General features: G+C 44.2%; 1 protein-coding gene across 6 annotated transcripts in view; it reads right to left on the bottom strand.

Moving 5' to 3' along the window:
• The window catches only part of KCNIP1 (potassium voltage-gated channel interacting protein 1), a 403,298-nt gene that overhangs the window by 69,436 nt on the left and 307,467 nt on the right, over window positions 1-26,395 (bottom strand). Inside the window, exon 3 of one of the 6 annotated variants that reach the window (XM_055554529.1) lies at window positions 16,644-16,659. The exons of the other annotated variants lie outside the window; for them this stretch is intronic. Within the exon in view, the coding sequence (XP_055410504.1) occupies window positions 16,644-16,659 (16 nt within the window). The remainder of the gene's footprint in view (window positions 1-16,643; window positions 16,660-26,395) is intronic. 6 annotated transcript variants of the gene reach the window in all.

The raw sequence follows: 26,395 nt of genomic DNA, 5'->3' as shown, positions 1-26,395 counted from the left end.
AGGATCGAACTCATGTCTCCTGTGTGTCCCCTACATTGCAGGTGGACTCCTTACTGCTGAGCCACCAGGGAAGCCCACGTGTGACTGTAATTGGCAAAGTCTTATAGCATAGTCTGTCTCATACTCAGAGGGAATGCATGTGAGTGTAGACGTAAGGGAAGACAGAAAAGGAAGAGATTTATGCTTTTCATCTGAGATGGAGTTGAAGGTTATTTTTAAAAAGGACAACAATTTGTCTTTACCTCTTCAGTTGCAAAGAGTCAAGCTTATTCTGGAGTACAGGTGTCCCCTGCTTTGACAACACAAAATGTCCCAGAAAACTGAGTCATCAAGAAAGTAACTATAACCTGGGCCAAGTCCACAGTTACATTTGGGCTTGGGCAGGTTTTATATCAGTATCAGAAATTATTAAGAGGGTAGTCAGGCTGACTAAACGATCACTTAGCAGCACTGAATGAGCAAAACTTCTGGAAATAAAGCAAAAAACAAACAAAAACAGAGAAGAAAAAGATACATGGTGTATCCTAAACTTTGGGGATCTATGGGGAACTCTGCAATTTTCTTACACTGATTGTCAGCAATGAGCCTGGCGGGGAACAGTAGTCAAAGTGGTGAAGAGGGAAGATTGGAGACTAATGTCACAGACCTGTTCTTGGGAAGATTATTTGGTCTCCATGAGGTCCAGTTTCCTCTTCTGTGAATAGACCTACCTCAAATAAGAGAACCCATGCCACGTATGAGAACAGAGCATGCACTTAACAAACCCTGGTCTCAGATTTTGAGACTACACTATGTTGGCAACAATGTGGGAAAAAGACTCTCATGAATTGTGGATGGGAATGTACATTCAAACAATTTCTTGGGAGGGTAAATCTCATCAGAAATAAATAGTATATATACCCTTGGGTTCTGAAATTTCACATAGAGGGATGCATACATGTCTGTATAAGTATATATATATGTGTGTGTATAGGATATTTATCACATCATTTGTTCATAACAGTAAAAGATTGAAAAAAAAAAACATTTGCTTATCATTGAGGAAACTGGTTAAGTAAATTACAGTGCATACATGAAAGGAATACTATATAGCTATTAAAAGATTGGGATATAAGGAATATCATTGTTGTTTAGTTGCTAAATCATATCCGACTCTTTTATGACCCCATGCATGATAGCCTGCCAGCCTCCTCTATCCATGGGATTTTCAAGCAAGAATACTGGAGTGGGTTGCCACTTCCTTCTCCAGGGGATCTTCCTGACCCAGGGATCAAACCTGTGTCTCTTGCTTGGCAGGCACATTCTTTAACACTGGGCCACCTGGAAGCCCATAAGAATATTATATAGTCACTGAAACTATACATCTTGTAAATTTAATTATAAGTTAAAATTTGTCTTTTTGGGGAAGAATATAGAAAAATATAATTAAATGAAAATAGTTTCTCAGTACAGTAGTTTAATTTTGAAAAGGGACATTTTAAATTTTACCATTCATTTTAATTTTGAAAAGGGACACACACATACACAGGCTGGCATATACCTATTTCCAGAAGGATAACTGATAATTGAGAATTTTAGCTGCTTCTAGAGGGTTTGGGGCTAGAGGAAGACCCATTATTGAAATTTTCTCCCCTGTGTGTAACTGATTTTAGACAGCAAGAATAACTAAATGTGAACACTAGTCTCTCTTTTCTTTCCTTCTCTGTGATAGGGGGAGACATATTCTACATATCTGAGCAAGACTCAGGAAACTCTTGTCTTCTCTGCTCTGTGCCTCCCCCATTGGTTCTATGTACCAGTCTCCAGTTTCACTGGTGCCTGGGCAGTGCCTGGAGTCAATCCATTCCAGCTTGCGAAAGCTTATTGTTAAAATTTCCAGAAACCAACAAGGCAGTTGTTAAACCTTTGGTGACTTAAAATCAACCACAGCAGGAGTATTTACACCATGGAAATTGTCAAACACTATAAATGAGTGCTTCCTCCCCCTCCTCGCTATCACAGGTTTACCAGGACTCTTACTCTGCCATTCCAGACCCCACTATGCCATTCCAGACTCCATTTGCCCAAAAGGAAGCCTGACAAATACACCTGACCCAAGATTTTCCTACCTTCCTGTGTTTTTTCCCCTCTGGAGCCCTAGCAAGTACAATGCTTAGCTCAGTGAGCTTAGTCGTATTTTAGGCCGTAGCACAGCCAGACACGAGGAACTAAATCAGGAGTACAGATATTTCCAAGTTTCTGGTAAGTCAGGTCTTTGCTCTCCTCCCTTCCCTACAAACTCTCCTGGTTTGTACCTGCTCCTGCCTGTCTCTCTCATGCTTCCTTTTCAACAAATCTACCTTTTAAGGTTGTTGCTGCCCTGACTTTCTCCTGCCTCTGCACTTTCACTTTCACTTAAGATTATGCATGTTCACTGCTCTAGATGCCAGCCCTGGGTAGATGGCTCTGGTCGCAGCCATATTTCTGTCCTGCATTTTTGCCTGTTATATGATTTCACCCGGCACACGACTTTCTCAGTTCAGTTCCACTAACATATATATTACTCAGCATTTGTTAGATGCAAGGCCAGATGCCAGCAACTAGACTTAATCCTTGGTCACTTTCTAGAATTTCTGGAAATAAAAAGACATGACAAGGAGGAACTTGGGTTCCCTCTTTATGCTTTGCTGTCACCGTGCAAACACATCCTTTCAACAATTCTGGCCTCAAAGACAAGCCCCTCCTGATTGTCTCCTAACCCTGATCTTTAGGAACAGCTGCCTTTCATGCGAATTACCTCAAAGATAACTGCACAGACTTAACTACAATTTTCTAGAAATTGTGGGGTGCTTTATACAAGCCGCTCCCCTGTCTGAGGGAATGTCCGAGCCACTAGGGAAGCCCACACACAGCTCTGCCTGCCTTCAAAGGCCACATATCCAGTTAATAAGTGGGGTATCTGTGGTGTGGCACTTGTGAGAGATCCATGAATTATTTATTAAAGAACCTGTTTTTTTCCTCACATCACATTTTCAGCCAGCATCATGTGGTGTCTGCACAAATCTTCCCTCTACATGTAACCTCCCTTTAAATTTTTATTGAAGTTCTGTCTTTCACTTGATGAGAAATTCTTACCCTACCGGGAACACTTCACAAATTGCTTTTTCTTATTTCCATATAGATTGTAAGGTGAATATGTTTGCATTGTAGATATCAGCCTGCATAGAGCTGGACATTTTTCTCACTTTGTCCCAAATTATTTTTTGGCCAAGAATCTTTGCTGGCCTTCTTCAATTCTTTATCAGCACTAACAGGCTTTTTTTTTTTTTTTCTCTCTGGGCTATTTGCCATAAAGAAACAAAGGACTGGGTCATTCATGAGATGTTCCCTCTGAGTGAGGATGGTGGGGGTGGGGGTGGTGTACCAACCTCTTGATCTCTTGTATCAGATACCTGACTTCTGCTCCGACCCAGACACCACAAAACACAGGATTCCAATTCAGAATTGTCACAGTCTGACAAATGAATATTGGCTGTGGCTTTCAAGGTCCCTTAGGATTCTTGGGAACCAAGACTGTCACACTCAAAATGCCTAGCATCTTAGTCAGCTTAGGATTGTTGTTGTTTAGTTGCTAAGTTGTGTCTGATGCTTTTCGATCCCATGGACTATAACCCGCCAGGCTCTTCTGTCCATGGTTTGGTGCAAGAATACTGGAGTGGGTTGCATTTCCTTCTCCAGGGGTCTTCTTTACCCAGGGACTGAACCCATGTCTCCTGCTTGGCAGGCAGATTCTTTATTACTGAGCCACCAGGGAAGCCCCAGCTTAGGACACTATAACAGAATTCTGTAGACTGGGTGATTTAAACAACAGATATTTATCTTTCACAATTTCAGAGGCTGGAAAGACTGAAATCTTTCAGGGACAAAGTCAGGGAACCAGCATAGTTGGGTTCTGGTAAGATCTCTCTTTCTGGCTTGTAAATGGTTGCCTTCTTGCTGTATCCTTACAGGGTGGAAAGAGAGAAACAGCTCTAATTTTTCCCTTTCTATAAGGACACCAATCTAATCATGAGGACTCCATCCTCATGGCTCCATCGAAACATAATCACCTCACAAAGCCCCACCCCCAAGTATCATCACATTTCGAATTAGAGCTTCAGCATATGAATTTTGGCAGAGACACAAACATTCAGTCCATAGCATGTGGTTTTCAGCAAACAACTTGCAGGTACACGGAATCTCTGGGCGTGAATTTTAGCTCTGCCACCTGTATGACCTGGGACAAGTCATTGAAATGTTTGAAGCCAGCTTCCTCACCTGTAAAATGGGAATATTCCGGGTACCCATATTATAAGATTGTTGCAGTGATAACATGTGATATTACCATAAACTGCTTTACATAGTCCTGGACATCCAGTGAATAGCAGTGTGGCATAGAGGTTTGGTGCAAGCCTCTGGGGCCAGACCACCTGCACTGAGTCTTAACTTTGCCTCTTATTTAGCTCTGTGACTATCGGTGAGTTACTTAACCTCTCGGGGCCTGAGTTTTCTCACAGTAAAATAGATATGATCATAATACATATTACAGACAGTTGTGAAGATGGAAATGAGTTATCGATTATTCATAGAAAGAACTATATTAGTATCATTATCTGCTCCAGGAGATCATAATCAGCTGGGTCCCATGGAGAAGTCACAGATTGAGTATGTACACACAGTTTGGATCTGGGAAGAAAAAAGTATTATTTCAGGTATGGGAATAAGACTTTCTCTGGAAATTTCTAGGTGCTTGAACATCTCTTCTCTAGCTACAAATTCTCCTTCCAGACAAATGGTTTCAGCTGAGTCTGATTTGCTGCTGGTTCATCTTTGTTTGTGTCATCTCCCATCAGGCAGAAAATAAAATTCGATTTTAATTAGTTACTTCCACTGCTCACAGCTTGCTTTTTGCTGTGTAACCTGAAGTAAACAGAGGTGTCCTTTGGTACAGGGCCCCCAGTATTGGAGAAGTTCACTTAGTTAACTGAAAACACATGTGCAATGCTGTGTCCACATTTACTTGACTCCTTAGCGCTTGCCGCTTGTATGTGGGTTTCTGCATGGTTCTCCTGGTAACGGTAATGTAAAGTCTAAATCTCATCTGGATAAGCTAATTTGGTAGAAGCCTCATCTTCTGGAATGTTCTGTTGCAGTTGGTATAAAAATAATGCCAATAATTGCATTTGGAGATTTCTTTTCTTTAAAAGATGGGAAAGAAATGAAAGAATTCCTTAGTGTGCCATCTCAGAGCTCTCAATTCTACCAGAAAGCAAACTATTTAACTGCAAGGTGGTTATAGTTCAGAGAGAAAATCATTACTGTTCTCATCACTGGTCAAAATATGAAAATTATTCTTGTGTTTGTTATCATAGCCTTTATCTTGGTGCCCTTTGGGGGGCACTGACTGGATTTGTTTAATTTTATAATGATAACTGTACAATACTAATGTGATGATATCTTCCTTCCTTCTTTCTTTCATTCCCCCCTCCCTCTCTTTCCTCCCCGCCTCCTTTCTTCTTTTCCTTTCTCTCTCTCCTTTCTCACATATTTACTGGGCCTCTGTCAGACACTGGGAACAGATGGGGAGAAAAAGTCTTTTCCATTAGGAAGTTCACAATGTCTAAAAAGTCCTCTAGGATTTCTATTAATAATTTGCAAAATTCAGCTTCACCTTTTAAATTACTTTGCGTAACGAGGTAAATTAATACTTGTTGAGCAGTACTTCAGAGCAACTGTACAACAGCAATACTTGTTGAAAAAATAATGTGCCCCACTGCTTAATAAAGTTTTAAATCATGATGCAGCATTACTTTCATTTTACAGGTAAGAAAACAGGGGAGAAGAGAGGGAAATGAAATGCTCTTAGCATTTTTCATGGGTCGGGCCCTGTGCGGGGCTTGCACACAGGTTTTTTCCTGTATTTTAATTGTCTGAGTTGTGTGTTAGTCACTCAGTTGTGTTCAACTCTTTGTGATCCCATGGACTGTAATCTGCCAGGATCCTCTGGCCGTGGAATTTTCCAGGCAAGAATACTGGGATGGGTTTCCATTTCTTTCTGCAGGGAATCTTCCTGACCCAGTGATCGAACCCAGATCTCTTGGGTCTCCTGCATCGGCAGGTGGGTTCTTTACCATTGCACCATAATTATCACAAGACACGTTTTCCCAGGAGGTGATAAAACTAGCTGGTGGCAGAGCCAGGCCTAGAGTTCAGGTTTTCTGTGCGTTCTTTCTTTGAGAGGATTCACGGACTCCCCAAGACTCCGACTCCCAGTGGCCAGCGGTGGGGGGCGTGAGAGGCAGGAGTCAGAGCTGGTCATGGGCCACGATTTTCCTGTTTCTGCTCAGTCCTTTCTCTCAGGCCCTTTGCTTCTCCTCCCAGTAGCTACAGTAACAACACAGAGTTAGAGATTTTATATACTTTGTTAACTCACTTGGTCTCAACAATGATTCTATTTCTTCACTAGCCATTATTGCTCCTGATAGTGTGTTTATGGGAAGGGGCAGATGCCGAAAGGTGAAAGCCTCAGTGTATAGAGCTGCAAGCCTTTCTCTCATAAACACAGCACTGGGGAGAGCTGACCTGCTTCAGCCAACTTCCCATGGAATCCAAGCGGGGAGAGTCTCCACCCCTTGGGTCCCAGTCTCTCCTTGGGCAATTCCCAAAGGCAGATCTGTTTATTTGATTGTATCATCAGCTCCATGGAGACAGGGGCAGTGTGGAGGGTAGGAAGGAGAGACAATGGAAGAGAAACTTGCTGGGTTTTCTTCTTGGATTTTAGAAAATCCTCAGGAAAGATTATCCCAAGCACTTCACAAGATTCGTTTGGGGAGGATTCTGAACCCTCTTTCAAGAATTCTGTGTCCTTTGGGATGAACTTCAAGACCCCTCCTCTTTCCATCCCTCTTCACATCAAGCATCTAGCCTGCTGGGCTCATTCTTCATTTTGCATCTCATCTATATTCCCCTCCCCTATCACAGACATAGGTCTCTCTGCTAAAAGCAGGCTAGAACACAGGAGTGGCTGCTTCCCAGCAGGGAAGAGTAACGAGCACATTAATTAACAAGTGCACAAGATTTGCATTGATTGTCAGCCTGAATCTTTTTTACTGGTACTGCTAAGCCACTTCAGTCGTGTCCGACTCTGTGCGACCCCATAGACAGCAGCCCACCAGGCTCTGCCGTCCCTGAGATTCTCCAGGCAAGAATAGTGGAGTGGGTTGCCATTTCCTTCTCCAATGCAGGAAAGTGAAAAGTGAAAGTGAAGTCACTCAGTCGTGTCCGACTCTTAGCGACCCCATGGACTGCAGTCCATCAGGCTCCTCCATCCATGGAATTTTCCAGGCAAGAGTACTGGAGTGGGGTGCCATTGCCTTGGTTTGAGCAAAACTTGACTGTTGTGGATGTTCGTTTGTAAATAAAGCCAGTGAGTAATGGCATTTAAATATCCACCAATGTGTTTCAGTTTTTACCTGTTTTGCTTTCTCAGGAGGGATCCAGGCTCTGTTGGAATTTCAACACACATTCTTTCCTTCCTTCCCTCCTCTTCTTCATTGCTTTCTTCCTGTCTCCAATATCATGTTCTCTAGGCACCAGCGATCCAACTGTGACTAAGATTAATCTTAGTCATCACAGAGTCTCCAGTCCAGTGACTGACATTGCAAACAGAACCACAGATGTGCACCGGTTCCAGCCAGTTTTGTTCCAGAGTGAATGCATTTAACATTGCGTTTCTAGTACACAGAACTTGACTTGCACTGCCCTGCTCATTCCCGTGTCTGTCTGTTTCCCATAGAATGCTCTTTCTTTCCTCTGCCTGGCTAAAGTCAACTCAGTCACCTTTCAGTTCAGTTCAGTCGCTCAGTCATGTCTGACTCTTTGCAACCCCATGGACTGCAGCATGCCAGGCCTCCCTGTCCATCATAACTCCCAGAGTTTAACCAAACTCATGTCGGTGATGCCATCCAACCATCTCATCCTCTGTCATCCCCTTCTCCTCCTGCCTTCAATCTTTCCCAGAATCAGGGTATTTTCCAAGGAGTCAGCTCTTCGCATCAAGTGGCCAAAGTACTAGAGTTTCAACTTCAGCATCAGTCCTTCCAATGAACACTCAGGACTGATCTCCTTTAGGATAGACTGGTTGGATCTCCTTGCAGTCCACGGTACTCTCAAGAGTCTTCTCCAGCACCACAGTTCCAAAGTATCAATTCTTAAGCACTCAGCTTTTTCACAGTCCAACTTTTACATCCATATATGACTATTGGAAAAACCATACCCTTGACTAGATGGACCTTTGTTGGCAAAGTAATGTCTCTGCTTTGGAATATGCTATCTAGGTTGGTCATAACTTTCCTTCCAAGGAGTAAACGTCTTTTAATTTCATGGCTGCAGTCACCATCTGCAGTGCTTTTGGAGCCCCCCAAAATAAAATCTGACACTGTTTCCACTGTTTCCCCATCTATTTGCCATGAAATGACGGGGCCAGATGCCATGATCTTAGTTTTCCGAATGTTGAGCTTTAAGCCAACTTTTTCACTCTCCACTTTCACTTTCATCAAGAGGCTTTTGAGTTCCTCTTCACTTTCTGCCATAAGGGTGGTGTCATCTGCATATCTGAGGTGATTGATATTTCTCCCGGCAATCTTGATTCCAGCTTGTGCTTCTTCCAGCCCAGCGTTTCTCATGACGTACTCTGCATATAAGTTAAACAAGCACAGTGACAATATACAGTCTTTGTGTACTCCTTTTCCTATTTGGAACCAGTCTGTTGTTCCATGTCCAGTTCTAACTGTTGCTTCTTGACCTGCATACAGATTTCTCAGGAGGCAGGTCAGGTCATCTGGTAGTCCTATCTCTGAGCTGAATTAAAGTCATGACTCTCCACACTCTTCTAATTTGTTCTTTTTTCTCTGAATGTAGAGCACATATTTGTTAATCATGAGCTTTGGGGCTGGGGGGAATCTCTTGCTTTAATTTCTTGCATTGCTAGCTAACTCTCAGCTACAATTGTGAGAATTATTATTAATTAAGGAAGGCAGCATGGCACAGACACACGGACAGGTGGTTTGAAGTCCCTGGGTCCATGCATGTCTCTGACACTCACTAGCTGGGTGACCTTCAAATAAATTGACCTTGCTGAGACTCACCTATGAAATGAAGCCAGTCGTGCTTCCTGAGTCCCAGGACACCTCTGTTGACCAGGAATACACAGAGTGGTTTCAAATACTTTTGCAAGAGCATCCACCTTCCTTCTAGGAGCATCCCTTTCTACTCTGCCAGAGATACACTTGTCTAAGGCCTGACATGGGACAGTCCATGGGTTGAGCTTGGAACACTGGAGGCAGAGATGTTTGCTTGTGTGTTTACCTACCTAAAGGCAATCCACTCCAGTACTATTGCCTGGAAAATCCCATGGACAGAGGAGCATGGTAGGCTACAGTCTATGGGATTGCAAAGAGTCAGAAACGACTGAGCAACTTCACTTTCACTTTCACTTTACCCACCTAATAGAACCTCAAATCCATTTTTAATGGATTTGCAGAATATTAAGTTGCAGATTGCAATATTCTGCAGGTTTCAGAATATTAAAGGGGAAGACTAAAGCAGAGGAAGCATCCTGAAGAATTCTCCAGCAATCACTGATTCTAAGTCCTGTAACACCTGAGAGATAACACATTCCTCCTGGGAACAGTGGTCAAGGCAGTGGTGACTCTTGCTTGATGATATGGGGAGTGAACTGGTGAGAAGATTTTAAAATCTCTAAGAGGCAGATGTGCATAATCAGGACAAGTTCCCCAAGTGGTTTTTTTATGTGTTCTTCCCTCTTTAGAACTCAAGTACTCTAACTCCTTTAAAAAGCATTATAAAATATTTCAGACATAGAAAGAGGTATGAAAAAGAATCTGATGAATACTCATATACCTGTCTTAGGAAATAAAGCTATACCAAATAGAGCTGAAGCCCATGTACCCTGCTTTGATTGCAGCCCCCTCCCCTCCTTTTGATTGTTTTTAAGCATATCCTAAACTCAGTGACTTTCATTTCCATGCACTTCTTTTTAGTTTTACTACATGCAAGTATATATGTATATTTCTTAAATCATATAACATCATTTTACATGTTATTAAACATTACATAGAATCATATCACATGTAGGCTTCTGTAATTTGCTTTTATTTTTTGCTCAAATCTATGTTCATGAAATTCATCCATGTTGACATATGAAGCTGTAGTTTTTCCATTTTACTGTTGTATTATATTCCATTAAGTGGCTATACCATGATAAACACAGCATTCAACTGTTACCAGATGGTTTGTTACCTCTGTTCTGCTATTGCAAACCTTGTGACTCTCATCAGTATTGAACTTGCTTCTGATGTACATTCGCAAGACTTCCTTTTGGGTAGTGGTTCTCAGTGGCAATTTTGCCCCCAGGGGACACTTGCCAATGTCTGGAGACAGATATTCTGTGTGGTTTCAACTGGGAACTGTAGTGGAATCTGGTGGATAGAAGCCAGGGATGCTGCTAAATATCCTGCAATTCACAGAACAGCCCTAACAACAAAGAAATATCTGTCCCAATATATCAAGAGTGTGGAGGTGGAGACATTCTGTTTTGAGGGAGTAGAATTGCTACATCACAGAGTTTGCGCATCTTCAACTTAAATATTGCTAAATTGTTTTCTAAAGTGGTTGTATTAATTTACACCCAAACCAGTGGTACACTCACCCCCATTTTATTGATTAAACCTGAGGTTGGCAAAGGTATGGAGTGACTTGGACAAGGGTATGGAATGATAAGTGGAAGTCACTCAGTTGTGTCCAACTCTTCGTGAGCCCAAGAACTATATAGACCATGGGATTCTCCAGGCCAGAGTACTGGAGTGAGTAGCCTTTCCCTTCTCCAGGCGATCTTCCCAACCCAGTGATCAAACCCAGGTCTCCTGCATTGCAGGCAGATTCTTTACCAACTGAGCTACCAGGGAAGTCCCATGGAATGATAAGGGCATTAATAAACTTTGACAAAGACATGGTACTCTATTTTCCCAGAAATAACACATCAAAGGAAGATGAATCTAGTCCTTCAATACAAGAGACATTATAAAGAGTCTATTATGTTGCCAGGAATTCTTCTTTACACTCATTGCCTCTCATGTTGCAAGGCTGGAGAAGTTAGTATCAGAGACTAGAGCAGTACACTTAATAGCTTGGAAGTGAGACAGACCTGGATTTGGGTCCTAGAATAGTTATTTACTAGCCCTGTACTTTGGGAAAGTTACTTGACTGCTCCAAGCTTCAGTTTTCCTCATCTGTGAAATAGGGATCATTATCATAGTAATCTACTTATGTCACACTACCACTGTGATAGAACTAATGCAACAGATGATCCATAAATATTAGCCGTGATCACATCACATCATCACTGTCATTTAATAGATGAGGAATACAGTCTCTGAGTTTAAGTAAGTTGATAAAAAGTCACAACTTGTAAGTGGTAGATATGGAATTTGAACTCATCTGACTCCAAAGTCCATCTTATTTTAACTGTGTTATGATGCCTCCCTCAGAGGGGAGGACTTCTGGCTCCAAACCATTAATTTGGATTTTGTATGTGTGTGTGTGTGGGGGGGAGTTGGGGGGTGGGTGGGTGCAATCCATATGAATTATTAAAAGTCACACTCTGTCAAAAACTTTTAAATAACACATTTCAATGGTCTCATGAATATTTAGTGACTCAACTAAGTAAAACAAATGATGCCAAGACATCAGTCCCCTGGGGACCTGCTGTAATAGACAAGGATGATCTGTAATTAGAATATGGACTGCATGCAAATGGTGGGTCTACAGAGTACAAAAATAACTTAGTCTCTTACAGATTATGAATCTCTCCTTTGCCATATAATTGCTATTAACCTGCCCATCCCTGAAGACAAACCGACTGAAGCCTATCACCTCTGCAAAAGACCACAAATTTAAAATTAATGGTGTCAGAATGAATGATGCTTGCCTTCCTACACCCAGTTTGCAAATCATGTCCTCCACTTTCCCACCCCCTCTTCTCCTCCTGGGAAAACATTTGTCTTCAGAGGCCAGCAAAGAGGCATTTGCCATTACATACATCATGACATATTTTACATATGCTCCAAGAAGCCAGGGCTAAATTACACTGGTGAGTTATTAAAAACAGCTCTCAATGCTATTATTATTTATTGCATTTCCAACTCTCTGCAGCAGCTGATTACACTGCTTAATCTTGTATTTTTTAAAAAAATTCTCCATCCTGAAATTAATTCTCCCTGCAATGAATAAGCAAGGTCAGCCACACCAAGCACCCTTTGGAAAAGAAAGTTTGGATTCTGGAAAGCAGTTTTATTGACAGTCCTGGGATTGAGCCTCTGTTTCCCCAGGCTCAATCATTTGTATCTGGGGAAACAGGCTCAATATTTCCCATGAAATAAGAATCTGCCTACAATGCAGGAGACCAGGGTTCAATTCCTGAGTCGGGAAGATCGCCTGGAGAAGGAAATGGCAACCCACTCCAGTATTCTTGCCTTGAGAATCCCATAGACAGAGGAGCCTGGCAGGCTACAGTCCACGGGGTTGAAAGAGTTGGACACAACTTAGTGACTAAACCGTCAGCCTGAACATTTCTTTTCCTAAGTGTTTTCTGAGGGAGTTCTCCAAATCACAGGTCTCACAGGCCAGTTCCTTCTTTGACTCATTGAAGGTGTTCGGGGATCCAGTCCCTGCCTACCTCCCAACCTCATCCCTCACAGTACTGCCTTTTCAGCCAGGGCACAGTCGTCACAGGGGCTCATGTTTCCTCCAGGACCAGGCTCTGCTTTCTGAGTTCTCCTGCCTGCTGGTACTTTTATCTAAAATTTTACCTCCACCCTTATTTCTTTTCTGAACATCTTTTCCTTTCAGATTCATCTTAGGAAATAATCTCCTTAGGGGAGCCTCCTGAATGAAAGCATTTCTTACCTGCGTCCAAGAAACCATGCACTTACATCTACTGCAGAACTTGGCACTCTGTATCGTCATTGTCTATTTATGTACCTGTTTCTTGTCACACTACGAACTGCTTGAGAGCAAGGGCAGATAGCATTTAAGATCCCAGCATAAAGCCTAGCCCAAGTGCCCGGAAATTAAGAAATCGCCAAATAAAAGCAGTATAGTGGAGTGAAAAGAGCTAAATCTCTTGTATTAGGCATTTATTCATTCAATCATTCAACAAATATTTATTGAGTATCTATAATGAGCCAGGCACTGTACTAAGCAATAGAAACACCATGATTAGAAATCAATTCTTATGGTGCCAATGGCCTAATGAGGCAGAGGTACCTGCCTCAAATAATAGCACAAGCATATAATTACAATTCATGGTAAGTGGTAAGTTCCTATAAAGGAACAAGCACTCAGGGCTATGACAACATGAACATAGGATGCAACCCAGGCTGGAATCAGTACAGGGCGTTTCATCAGGGATGCCTTCCTGGAGGAAGTGATGCTTAAGCTAAGAACTGAAGGATCATTAGGCCTGAACTAGATGATTGGAGAAGGTAATAGCACCCTACTCCAGTACCCTTGCCTGGAAAATCCCATGGATGGAGGAGCCTGGAAGGCTGCAGTCCATGGGGTCGCTGAGGGTCGGACACGACTGAGCGACTTCACTTTCACTTTTTACTTTCATGCATTGGAGAAGGAAATGGCAACCCACTCCAGTGTTCTTGCCTGGAGAATCCCAGGGATGGGGGAGCCTGGTGGGCTGCCATCTATGGGGTCGCACAGAGTCGGGCACGACTGAAGCGACTTAGCAGTAGCAGATGATTGGTAGGACAAGAGTATTTGAGGAAAAGGGACAGCCTGTGCAAAGGTCCTGAGGCGAGCAGGTGCCTGATTGCTGAAGAAGTTTTTGGGAACTGACTGAGTCTAGTGTTAGAGGCAGGAAATGAGCAGGGGTAGATAGTATGGTGTCAGAAAAGGTTGAGAGGCACTCTAGGGTTAGGCCATGCAGTCTTGTAGACAATGTTAAGGTTGTTCATTCTGGGCACAGTGGATTTTAAACAAAGGAACATCATGAGTGTGATTGTGTGTGTGTTACATTTTATAACGTTTGCAATGTAGAGAACAGAATAAAAAGTGACAAAGTACGTAGAGATTATGGCACATGTATCTGCAGATTGCCTCAGATAACACAAAGGTGGTAACATGGAGTTAATGACTGAAGGAACACATGGAGGTGGGAAGCCTCCTAGAGGTGCCCTTGGAGATAGCTTGACCTTGTTTTAGGGTCTTAGGCCTGCCCTGGGCTATCCCTCTTTACTGACCAAGGCTCAGCCTTTCTGGAGTCAGCTGGTTTGGGGCCTCTGTTCCAGAGGCCTGGGGGCTGGCATACTCAAGCACAGGTGAGCTCTATATGTGTACTTATGCCTCTGGGAATAAAGAGATCAGAGAACTGGACTTACCTCTAAGTTATAAGTTCTGCCTCTAAGAACTTCTAGGTTCTTGGAAGGGTTAGATCAGCTTCAGAGTAGACTTAATTTGCTACCATGAGAAGAATGGGACCTTGGGATGTGTGGTCTGGTTCATCTTTCCCTTCCATCCATCCATTCATCCATATCTATCTACCCAATAAAGACTCACTGAGGAAATATTGGCGGCGAGTCTAGAGCCTGGTCTCGTGACCAGGGACCCTAGTGCAGACCTTGTTCCGCCCTGGTCCACACCCATCGTTACGTGTAAGTGTCTCAGCTACTGCCAGGAGATGAGACTGTCACAGAATTTTGTTCTTTTGGTTCTTTGGCTGCTGAATTGGAGCTCCAGGAAAATCCTGCTTTCTTCTCTCCTGATTTAATTGGCCCATTATTTTAAACTTTTGTAGATAAGGGAATAAAAAAGTCAGTGGAATATTGTATTCATCACATTCAAATTAATATGCTTAATTACCATAAAGACAGTGAGTGTGGTTGCAATATTTTCTCAAAACTTTTAATTGAACAGAACACGGGAGGGGGGGGAAAGCGAAAGCTGAAACAACCAAGCTCAGATGTTGTTTTTCACTTTCTCAGAATGTGTGCTGTTTGTGATCTACTCATCTCATTAGTGTTAATTATGAACTAAAATAAAATGGCATTTAACACTGTGCTGAGACTTTAATTAAAGCCAAACCTCTGTATCCAGGAACTCTGTGAAGTCCAAGGTAGTTATTCTACAAGCGTTTAAGCTTCTGTTGGGTCAATGGTACACCTATACATGCTCACTCCCCTCCTGTGTGAAGGCTTCTGGAAGCCATCCATCCATCCGTCCATCCATCCATCCATCCGTCAGTCCATCCATCCATATATACATACATATATGTATCCCTTCACCAAATAACATTTTACTTCAACATTTAAACTTTAAAGTAGCTTTGGGGGAAGAAAACAAATATTTGTTAAGGTCCATTATATCTTTCACTTCAAATACATTATCTGAAGCCTAATATAGCACCAGTAATATAAGGAACATTCAAGTAAGGGTAGTTAGTAATATTGTATACATCATCTCTTTAATCATCAAAACAGTCCCATAAGATAGGGACAGATTATTATTATATCTGTGTTACAGGAAGTAAAATTGAGGTCCAGAGAGACTGTGTGACTTGCCCAAAGTCATATTCACTCCATCTTTTCCTGCTTTGCAATGCTGAGCTAGAAGAAGTATTCTGGATTATCCAAATTCATTCATTCAGCAAATTCACTCGCTCTGTGCCAGGATCAACCCTAGTGCTGGAGGAAGCTCAGTCCCACTGCTTACAGAGTCAGTGGGATCAGCAGACACGGGCTGGAGACGACAAATCAGTCCTGTAGGTGCTGAGAGAGAAGCAGAACTGGAGGAGCATCAACAGGGGCACCACGTCCACCCTGGGAATCCAGGAAAGATGAGACGAGTGAAACAGTTTCATCCAGGAGTCCTGCAGAGACACCCAGTCGGAAGAGTGGGCTCATGGTTCTTCTCTCAGGGCCTCTGGCAACCCCAAGCCCAGCTGCCCGGTAGCAAATACAGCTCGGTGCTCAATGAGCCAGACTGTAATTGAGCCTCCATGAAATGCTGGAAACTATTCCCGCATAGCATGCCAATGACTGACCACAGTCATCGGGGCTGCTTGGCACCAGACACTAGAGATAATGTTGAAACGTCAGTTCCTGGCATGGACTAGGCACTAGTACACATTTGTATTCCCTTCCTCCCTTGTTACGATCCCCCAACTCTGTGTGGTTCCTGGGTTCTGATATCTGAACTGGGCTCCTCTCCTGGATGCCACAGTTTCTTTATTTGGAAGAAAAATCAACACAGGAGAGCAATTGCTGGTATGGTCAGGATTCAGGGATCTCTAGGGCTGACTCATTGCTTAATGACAAGGGACAAGGTAGGGGCCGGGACCAGAGCAAGTCACCTGCCCCACGCCAAACAACAGAACCAGGACTTGGACCCAGGACTCTTGACTTCAGTCTGATGGCATTTCCCTTTTCCTAACAGAGCCCAGTGGGGAGCCTTTTAGGAGATTCTCCTATACTTAGTGGGAGGTCAGGATGCTGTGGAAAGTGATTCTTGCCCATAGGTTTGCTTCCTGTTTGCCCAACTTTGCTTGACTTATTCCTCTCCCCTCCCTAGGAGCCTTGCTATGTAGGGACTCTGTCTGTCTTTGACTTGCCCCATTAGCTCAATGCTTAGCCCCTCAGAGATTTCTCCTTTTAAACTGTGTCTTCAGGGAAAAGGGAAGTGATTTCAAGGAAGGCATATATTGCTTTTGGCATCTGCACATCTCTCCCCTGTGATTTTTTTAGGGGTGAAACCTGTGACTCAAAGTGGCCAGTTGCATCCTAGGTCCCCCCAGTCACAGTGATTGTCCTGGGAAGGGCACAGGACCTGATCACTATGAACGTTTGGGATTTAGTTACATGAGCTAAAAAGTCTCTTTCGTTTTTAAATTTTAATTTTTATTAAATTTTATTGTAGTATAGTTACTTAGGGCTTCCCTTGTGGTTCAGCAGTAAAGAATCCCCCTGCCAATGCAGGGTTCAATCCCTGGGTCAGGAAGATCCCCTGAAGGGAAAAATGGCAACCCACTCCAGTACTTTTGCCTGGAGAATCCCATGGACAGAGGAGCCTCATGGGCTATGGTCCATGGCGTAGCAGAAGAGTCAGTCGTGGCTTAATGGCTAAACAGCAGCAGCAACAAATACTTGCTTTACAGTCTTGTGTCAGTTCCTCCTGTACAGCAGAGTGAAGCAGCTATGGGTCCAACGCTTTGGGACCCCATCAGTCCATGGGGTCCCACAGAGTCAGACACAACTGAGAGACTGAGCACAGCACACACACACACACTCACACACACACACACACACACACACTCTCTCTCATATATCCCCTCCCCGTTTAGGTCACCAGACACACACACACACACACGTATCCCCTCCCCGTTTAGGTCACCAGACACAAACACACACACACAAACACACACATATATATCCCCTCCCTGTTTAGCTCACCAGAAAGTCCCTTTAGTTTAAGCAATTTTAAGGTAATTTTTCAATTATTTGCAATCCAAAGAGTCCAAAGAATTATGAAATAATAAAAATAGTAAATAATATGAATTGAGTGCTTACTTTGTGCCAGGTACTGTTTTGAGTTACTTTTGTGAACTTATTTAGTATTCACTGCTGCCTTATAGAATATGCAATGTTGTTCTTCTTACATTGGCCCTGGTGAGGTTAAACAGCTTACAGAATAAAGGGGACCTGGCACGTAGGTGATGGATCTGGGATTTGAACCTGGGCAGCCCAGCTCCAGGGCCCACGTTCTCAACCGCAATGCAATTCTGTCCCTAGGTATGTATTCTTTTCAGTTAAACCCCAAGGGCCCTCTTTTCATTTGCTGATCTTGTAGAGAGACAGTTCCTCATCCAGTCTGCTCAGATTCTTGGGAAAATGAAAGTGAAAGTTGCTCAGTTGTGTCTGACTCTTTGCGACCCCATGGACTATACAGTCCATGGAATTCTCCAGGCCAGAATATGGAGTGGGTAGCTGTTCCCTTCTCCAGGGGATTGTCCTAACCCAAGAATTTAACCCAGGTCTCCCGCATTGCAGGTGGATTCTTTACCAGCTGAGCAACCACGGAAGCCCAATCATACTGGAGTGGGTAGCCTATCCCTTCTCTAGCAGATCTTCCTGACCCAGGAATCGAACCGGGGTCTCCTGCATTGCAGGCAGATTCTTAACCACCTGAGCTACCAGGGAATCCAACAGATGAATTTCATGAGGTTCCCATGGGGGAGGTAATTTGCTTGTGCAAATACATCCCAGAGGCCTGCCCACCACACCAAACCTGCCCTTCTGTCATTAGAGGATGCGTTTCTTCAGATTATTAATAATAATTATATGGGATCACAAAGAGTTGGACACGACTGAAGCGACTTAAGACATACACACAAATAATAATAGCTTTTACATGTTGAATATTGCTATGTTCCAGACCCTCCTTTAAGCATATTGTAGACGTTATCTCATTTAATCTTTAGAAAACAGGGAAGTGCAGTCAACTGTGGGGCTCAGGTTCACTGAACTAGGAAGTAGTCTTGTCCTCAGAGTCAGTCTCTGACTCCTGGGCCTCTTGGACCTGTGGTCACCCAGAGGGAGAAGAGCACAGAGGCCAGTGACTAGGCAACCCAAGAAAGGCCAGAGGGACTTCCCTGCTGATGCGGTGGTTACGATGTCGCCCTTCAGTGAAGGGTTGCATGTTAGATCCCTGGTCGGGGAGCTAAGATTCCATGTACCTTGGGCCAAAAGACCAAAACAGAAAAAAATGGAAGCAATATTGTAACAAATTTAATAAATACTTACAAAATAGTCCACATCAAAAAAAGAAAAATCTTAAAAAAAAGCCAGAATGACTCATGGGCTCCAACCAACCACAGCTATGGGGCAGGAAGGAAAACCAGTTCCCTACTCCCTGGGGATATCCCTTGGTCTGATGGAGAAGATCAAGGTTGAAAGTATAGAACAGACCCCTCAACTAGCCAGCAACTAGGTGAAAACACCCCAAAATGTTAGTATGGCTTTCTCTGCTGTTGGCTTATTAGGATTAATTATCTTCATCTGTATTCTTTCATATAGTTGCTAAATTGTCCATAACGAGCATGACTAATTTTTTTACTCATGAATAAAATAAAGCAAAACAACAACCTATTATGAAAATTAATACAGAATTCTCCAATAGAAGGAATCCAGGATCCGTGGAGAAATGGTTGATTCTAGGGTTGGGGTAGGAAATAAATAAAATGAGCTAGGGACTTAGCTGGTGGTCCAGTGGTTAAGAATTTGCATTGCAATGCAAGGGATGCAGGTTTGATCCTGTTGGGGAATTAAGATTCCACATGTCATTGCTGTTCAGTCTCTAAGTAGTGCCTGACTCTTTGCTACCCCATGGTCTGCCGCACGCCAGGCTTCCCTGTCCTTCACCATCTCCTGGAGCTTGCTCAAACTCATGTTCACTGAGTCAGTGATGCCATCCAACCATCTCATCCTCTGTCATCCCCTTCTCCTCTCACCTTCAATCTTTCCCAGCATCAGGGTCTTTTCCAATGAGTAAGTTCTTTGCATCAGGTGGCGAAAGTATTGGAGCTTCAGCATCAGCATCAGTCCTTCCAATATTCAGGGTTGATTTCCTTTAGGATTGACTAGTTTGATCTCCCTGCTGTCCAAGGCACTCTCAAGAGTTTTCTCCAGCACCACAGTTTGAAAGCATCAATTCTTTGGCACTCAGCCTTCTTTATGGGCCAACTGTCGCATCCATACATGACTACTGGATAAGCCACAGCCTTGACTAGACAGACCTTCCACATGCCTTCAAGCAACAAAGCCCACATGCTGCAGCTAAAACCCAATGCAGCCAAACAAACACATACATTTTTTAAAAAGGTCATAAAATGAGCCTAGAGCATTTTGTATTGCCAAAAAAGTAAGGAAGTGCTCAAAAAACTGTACAATGATGAGAGTGTGTCAAAGACACACAAGAGCCAACTGAGAGAGCTCCCAATGGCCAAAGGTGGAACAATTTGAACAACAAAAATGTAAACTAATACTGAATCATAGCCCAGAGTATAAACACAAATATCCATGATAATATAAGCACGTCTCCTGTGCAGGAGAATTCCAAATAATTGAGTAGATACTCCACCCTCAAGGAGGTGGAACATAAACCCTCAACCCTCAGGTACGGGCTATGCAGAGTGGCTTCCTTCCAAAGAGGGCAGTATGAAAAAGGGGAGGGTGAGAAGCTTCACAGAGGAGAAACCTGACAAATGCTGCTCTGCCAGATGATCAAGGTCAACATCACAGTGACGAACCATGCTGATTGCATGTATCCTTGACACAAATGCGATATGAATGGCACTTTACCTCTGCGCTCTTCCTCACCCAAACTATGACCCAGTCTAAACACAAGAAAAACTTCAAGATGAGAAGTTTTTATCAAGATATTTTTTATCAAGAAAAGACCCAACTGAGGAACATTCTACAAAACTGCACAGTAACTCCTCAAAACAGCTAAGAGGAGCCTTGGTAATTGAACAGGTGATTGAATGGAAACTGTGGTGGCCCAGACGGGATCCTGGAGCAGAAAGGGACATTAAGGATCGATAAAAACTAAGAATACCTGAATAAAGTATGGACTTTAGTTAATAATAATGTAGCAATATTGATTCATTAATTGTGACAATGCCAAGGTAAGATGTTAAGACTAGGGGAAGCTGGGCGTGGGGTGTCCCAGAACTCTCTACTACTTTTGCAATTTTTCTGTAGATTGAAAACTTCTAAAATAAAAAGTTTATTTTAAAAAGTCCGGAAAAGGGAGTGGCAGTGTGTTTTAGTCTTCGGATGATCACTCAGCCCCAACAGCAATGCAGCTGGAAGGAGAAACTGTTTAACTCCCCCTGACTTCTACTTTGCCTCTTTTTCCTTAGAAAAATCTAGACATCTGTCTCTTAGCTGGACTGGAAGGGAACAAGGTTATTTTATCTAGCTGGCCTCCCCGCAGGTCCCACAGAGATCTCTTGGCAGTTAAATTCATTAACTTGGTATTTCCTAATGATTAATACTGATCAATAATCTGCCGGCTCTGGTCCTTAAATCAATTCTCCCATTAATAAGAATGAAAGCACCATTTTATTATCAAGCCCTGGACCTTTTGCAGAAAAGGCTTCTGGGGTTTGGGCCTTGTGTTCCTGCTGCTGCGTATCAAGTTAATTAAAACTCCTACTCAGGTCTCCCAAGCCTCATGCTTGTGACTTGGAACAATATTAGCTTGAGGGAAAGAGCTCTAGAAAAATGAGTTGAGTCTTTCATTCAGTGAGACGCTCCGTTATTTAGTCAAGTAATTTTTACTGAGAACCTACTAAGCGCTCCGGTCTCTGCTCAAACGCCCGCACCTGAGAGAGGCCGCCCCCCTTCATCGTGTTGCCTGAAAGGTGGCTGCTACCGCGCTTCCTCGTCGCTGCTTAGCTTTCTTCACCCTGACCGCTGCTGTAGTTTTCGTCACCGCTTGCTAATATAGTTAATGTACTTGCTCACTCCTGTCTTTTTGGTGTTTGTTTTGTTTCCCCACTAAATCTAAAGCCCCAGGAAAGATTAATTCTAAACGTGAAGGAGAGCCAGGGAAAGAAGCAGTAGGGGGACTTCCCGGGTGCGCCAGCAGCTGAGACTCTGCACTCCCAATGGGTTTGACCCCACATACTGTAACTGAGATCTGCTGCCGCCAAATAAATAAATGCTAAACAAATAAATATCTTAAAAAAAGATGTAACAACGTAGGATTTGTGTTTTGGAAAGATGACTCTGCCTGGAGTGTTTGGACAGGACTGGAGGTACCTGTGGACAGAGTTGGAGGAGGGTATGGACAGGACTGGAGCAGTGAACACACAGGGCCAGTGGAGGCAGTTCACAGAGCCGGTGTGACCGCGTGGTGTTGATGGGATAGAGGAGAGGAAGGCTGCTGTACGTTGCAGGAGCTGGAATGGACAGAACTTGTGCAATGACTGGGTCTGGGTGGAGAAAAGGGAGATTTCGAGGCTGAGTCTCAGGTCTCTGGCTTTGGTACCAGTCCACTGGGGAAGGACACATGGGGAGATGACCTGTGATTGGATGGGATCATATTTCCTGAGAAGGGGGCATGTGATGAAGAATCAGAAAGTTATCTTTCTGTTCTTCTAACTCTGATAGTACCCCGGTTCCCTGGCTTCTATAGGAGAAACTCTTGAGACTGGGGCTGAAATCCCCATTAGTTGGCCTCATGTACGTTCTGGGTGGAGAGAGAAGGTTGGTGGGAGACAGGGGAGCTGGGGTGGGAAATGACACTCAGGCCACCTCCATTATGGTTCCTTCTCAAGTGTGATGTGGCACAACTTCATATGCACCCCCTTGAGTTGGCAAATGGGCAAGTGAGTCGGCATACAGTACATAACTTTATGTTGACTTGCAAAGAGATGAGGAGAGTGTAATATAGGGTGGGCAAGCCATAACCCATGTGCCTTTCCAGCCTCAGCCCCTTTCTTATACCAATGTTCAGGGACCTCTGCTAGGTCAGGGAATGCAGCTGTGGAAGGCTCCAGGCATAGGTGCATGGCCCACCTCTAACCACTCTGCTTACCATCTCAAGACTTCCTCACTCCTGCTCACCGAAAGAAAACATGCTGGCTCTGCCTTTGTGATTCACTGACTCCTAGAACCTTGGAGTTAGCAGGGATCTTAAATGCCAGTTAGCATTATCCCGTATTTGTGGGCCAAGAGAAAGCAGACATGCCTTGGCCAAGGTCAGACAGGAAATTGTAATGAATGTGACCTTCCAAGTCATGTATGTTACTGTACACACATAAACCAACACTCAAGTGTCCCCATGTCCACAGACACACGGTCTCAGGGAAACACAGGATCCTTTCCTGGACTCCCTCTATGGGCTTCAGGCAGTGGACCACCCCCAAATGTTAATTCCAGGCTTGTCTGGCCTCTCCTCTGAGCTCCAGCAGTCTCCTCAGGATCTCCACCTGTACGGCTAACAGGGAGCTCAACAACACCACCAAGACCATCCCCTTGATTTCTGTCCGATTATACCTGCTCCTGAGTAAGTCTTCCAGAAACTAACAATGACAGCATGTCAAAAACCTAGGTGTAATCTGAGAGTCTTCTCTCTCTTTGACCTTTGCAGTCCCTGTGCAAACGCTCAGAGGAACCTGTCGGCTCAATTTCTGAATAGATTGCAAATCTGTATTTGTTAATCTCACTTGGTTCTCGAGTGAAGTGAGCTTCCTGTGTGAGCAGTTAACCCGTGCTGGTTCCACGTGTAGGACACACCATAAAGAAGGAACAAGGGCAGCTAAGTGTGGAGGCCCCTGAACCTTGCCTGTGGTGGTAGGCAGTGTACCGGCCAGGCATAGCCAAGGGCTCCACCTTGGTGGGTCCCTGGGCCCCTTGTGAGGAGGAAGCAGGAGGCAGCCTGGCCGGCTCTAACCCCTTTCAGATGCCCTAGTATAGAGGCAGATGCCAAGCACAGGGCAGAAATCCACATAAATGTAGAACAGGGAAGTTGGGGCAGAGGCCCTAGGCCTGGAGTCCTAATCTGTTTTGTTTTGTTTTTTAAATTTTTATTTATTTGTTTTTTGTTTTGGCTGCTTTGGGTCTTTATGGCTGCACGTGGGCTTTCTCTAGTTGCCGTGAGCAGGAGGTACTCTCGAGTTGCGGTGTGTGGGCTCTAGGCCCTTGGGCTTCGGTTGTTGCAGCACGTGGACTCAGTAACTGTGGCACGCAGGCTTAGTTGCTCTGTGGCATCTGGAATCTTCCTGGATCAGGGATCAAATCTGTGTCTCCTGCGCTGGCAAGTGGATCCTTAACCACTGGATCATCAGGGAAACCCCTGATCTCCTCTTATGCTGGGTCTTTAGCTGCCACCCAGCTAGCTGGGGAGAAACATAAGGACAAATATCCACTAACTGGGCTTCTCATTACAGAAACTGCACATCAAAAACTCCCTCTGATGTACTCTAAGCAAATGACTGCTTTGTATAAAAATCTTTCTCCTTTAAATATTAAGGGGAGAAAGTTTTCCAGTTTCCTTTGGCATGGCTTTCTTATTATTTCTTGAGGGCAAAGACTTCCCATTTCAAAATGGAAATCAATGAGAAACATGACTGAATTTGGGAAATGCGGTTTTACAGTCGACAGTTCCAGACTGTGTCACAAGTTCTGAAAGCTATAAATAGATTTATAATTCATACGAACATTCTGGAGATCAGAAAAGTGGCTGGGTCTCACTTTGTCATATGACTTAGACTGTCCTGTCACTTCAGATCTGTAATGTTCTCTGTTCTTTTGGGACAAAGAACAACTTGAGATATTATTTCTTTGTACCTTTCTCCACACCCCTCCCACCTCGGTGGGTCATGGGAAGAATTAAATGGGCTGGTGTGCATCAAGAAATAGGCCAGAGTGGGCAGAAAATAGTAGGCCTTATCTTTCTAATCTTGGGACCCTGAAAGGGCCAAGAAAAGAAAATCTCAGAGGTTATTAGGGGATGAGTCATGATGAAATGGAGTAATTCTAATAGTAAACGTTCTTCTCTCAAGGTTAAAGTTCTAAAAGAAGATTAAAACATGGAACCATGAAAGCAAAGCGTCTGGTCCAGAGTCTGGTTTAAGACAAAAAGTGGAGGAACTTCCCTGGTGGTTCAGTGATTAAGAATCTGCCTTCCAATGCATGGGACTTGGGTTCGAGCCCTGGTCAGGAAACCAAGATCCTATATGCCAAGGAGCAACTAAGCCTGTGCACCACATCTAGAATCCTTGCAGCACAGTAACGGTCTCATGTGATGCAGTGAAGATCCTCTGGGCAGCAACTAAGAGCCGCTGCAGAAAAAAAAAATTCCCTCTGCTGTGCATATTAGTTCTTCACTCCACTCTGCTTACTTTGGAACGTGTGAGGTATTTTTAACCAGGTAAGACTCTGGGAGAGCCCTCAGGGAAGAATTCTTTAGAAAAACAAGGAAAAAAAAAAAGTCTGCTGCATTGTAGGCAGAATCTTTCCTGACTGAGCCACTGGGGAAGCCTTGATGGCCCTGCAGGGGCACTTGTTTCAGAAGTTACCACACTCAAGGCCTCATCTGTTTCATTCCTGGGTGTGAATCTCAGTGGAGGAGGTGCGATGCCAGGGAAACACAGGCTGCAGGGCCAGGTGCCACAAGGACTGAAAAGAGAAGTTCATTCTAGGATATTTTTCGCATATCTGAGTCTGTGCACTGAGATTCATTCCCGGAAAACTGGAAGGAAGCTTTTCATAGAACCTGGCTCATATACATGGCCGGTAATTGAAGGAAGCAGCTGCCTAATATTAGGACAGAGTTCCCTGGAGGCTGGGAGAGGCTGACAGGGCATGTGCTCCGTGGCCACGCCCCTCAGAGCCACGCCCCTCAGAACCACGCCCCCAGAGCCACGCCCCTCAGAGCCTTGCTCCTCTGGCTTCAGGAAGGCAGTGTGGCCAGAGGCCAGAGGCCAGAGGCCAGAGCTCTGAGCCTTGAAACGGGAGGAAATGGTACACAGAGTCTGTGCCAGCCTGTCCTGCCCTCGCTCTTTCCCTTATTCCAGCCCCACCCACACCAGCCCTTCGGGGCCAGCCTTTGTTCCCACATCCACAGCTTACTCTGAAATGCAGATCTTTTCTAATTTCCTGCCCTGTGGCAGAGCCATCGGTCCATGAGCAAGATCTGGCCTGAGAGGGACTCGCTTCCAGGATAGGACTTTGCCCCACTGCAGGCACACGGTAATTAAACTGTACTGTGGCTGAGAGGACAATGTTTCTCCAAGAAGACTGTCAGTTTTCAGAGGACAATGGGAATCAGAAGTGGAGTGGAAATAAGGGTTGAGATCTCAGCCACAGAACGTGCCTGTGCTTATCGTTGAAAGCCAAGCTCCCCCACAGCTCTGACATACCATCGATGTGCAAAAGCAGTCCAGGCCACCTGAAAATGGAGAAGCCAGCCCTGGAGACCTCGCTGCATTCCAAAGGCCATCAGCACATCCAGGACCTATCGATTGTGGCTTAGCGATGGTGGGTGCCGGGACTGGGGCTGGCCTGTCTGGGTGGAGCCACCTGAGACTGATTTCGGTTGTGGGTGCTGTGCTAAGTCACTTCAGTCGTGTCCTACTCTTTACGATCCCATGGACTGTAGCCTGCCAGGCTCCTCTGTCCATGGAATTTCCCAGGCAAGAGTACTGGAGTGGGTTGCCATTTCCTTCTCCTGGGGATCTTCCCAACCCAGAGATTGAACCCACGTCTCCTGCTTTGCAGGCAGA

Source organism: Bubalus kerabau, chromosome 18 (assembly GCF_029407905.1).
Source record: "Bubalus kerabau isolate K-KA32 ecotype Philippines breed swamp buffalo chromosome 18, PCC_UOA_SB_1v2, whole genome shotgun sequence".
NCBI classification, from domain to species: domain Eukaryota; kingdom Metazoa; phylum Chordata; class Mammalia; order Artiodactyla; family Bovidae; genus Bubalus; species Bubalus kerabau.
Note: the sequence above shows the minus strand (reverse complement) of the source record. Positions and strands in the feature narration are given on the sequence as shown.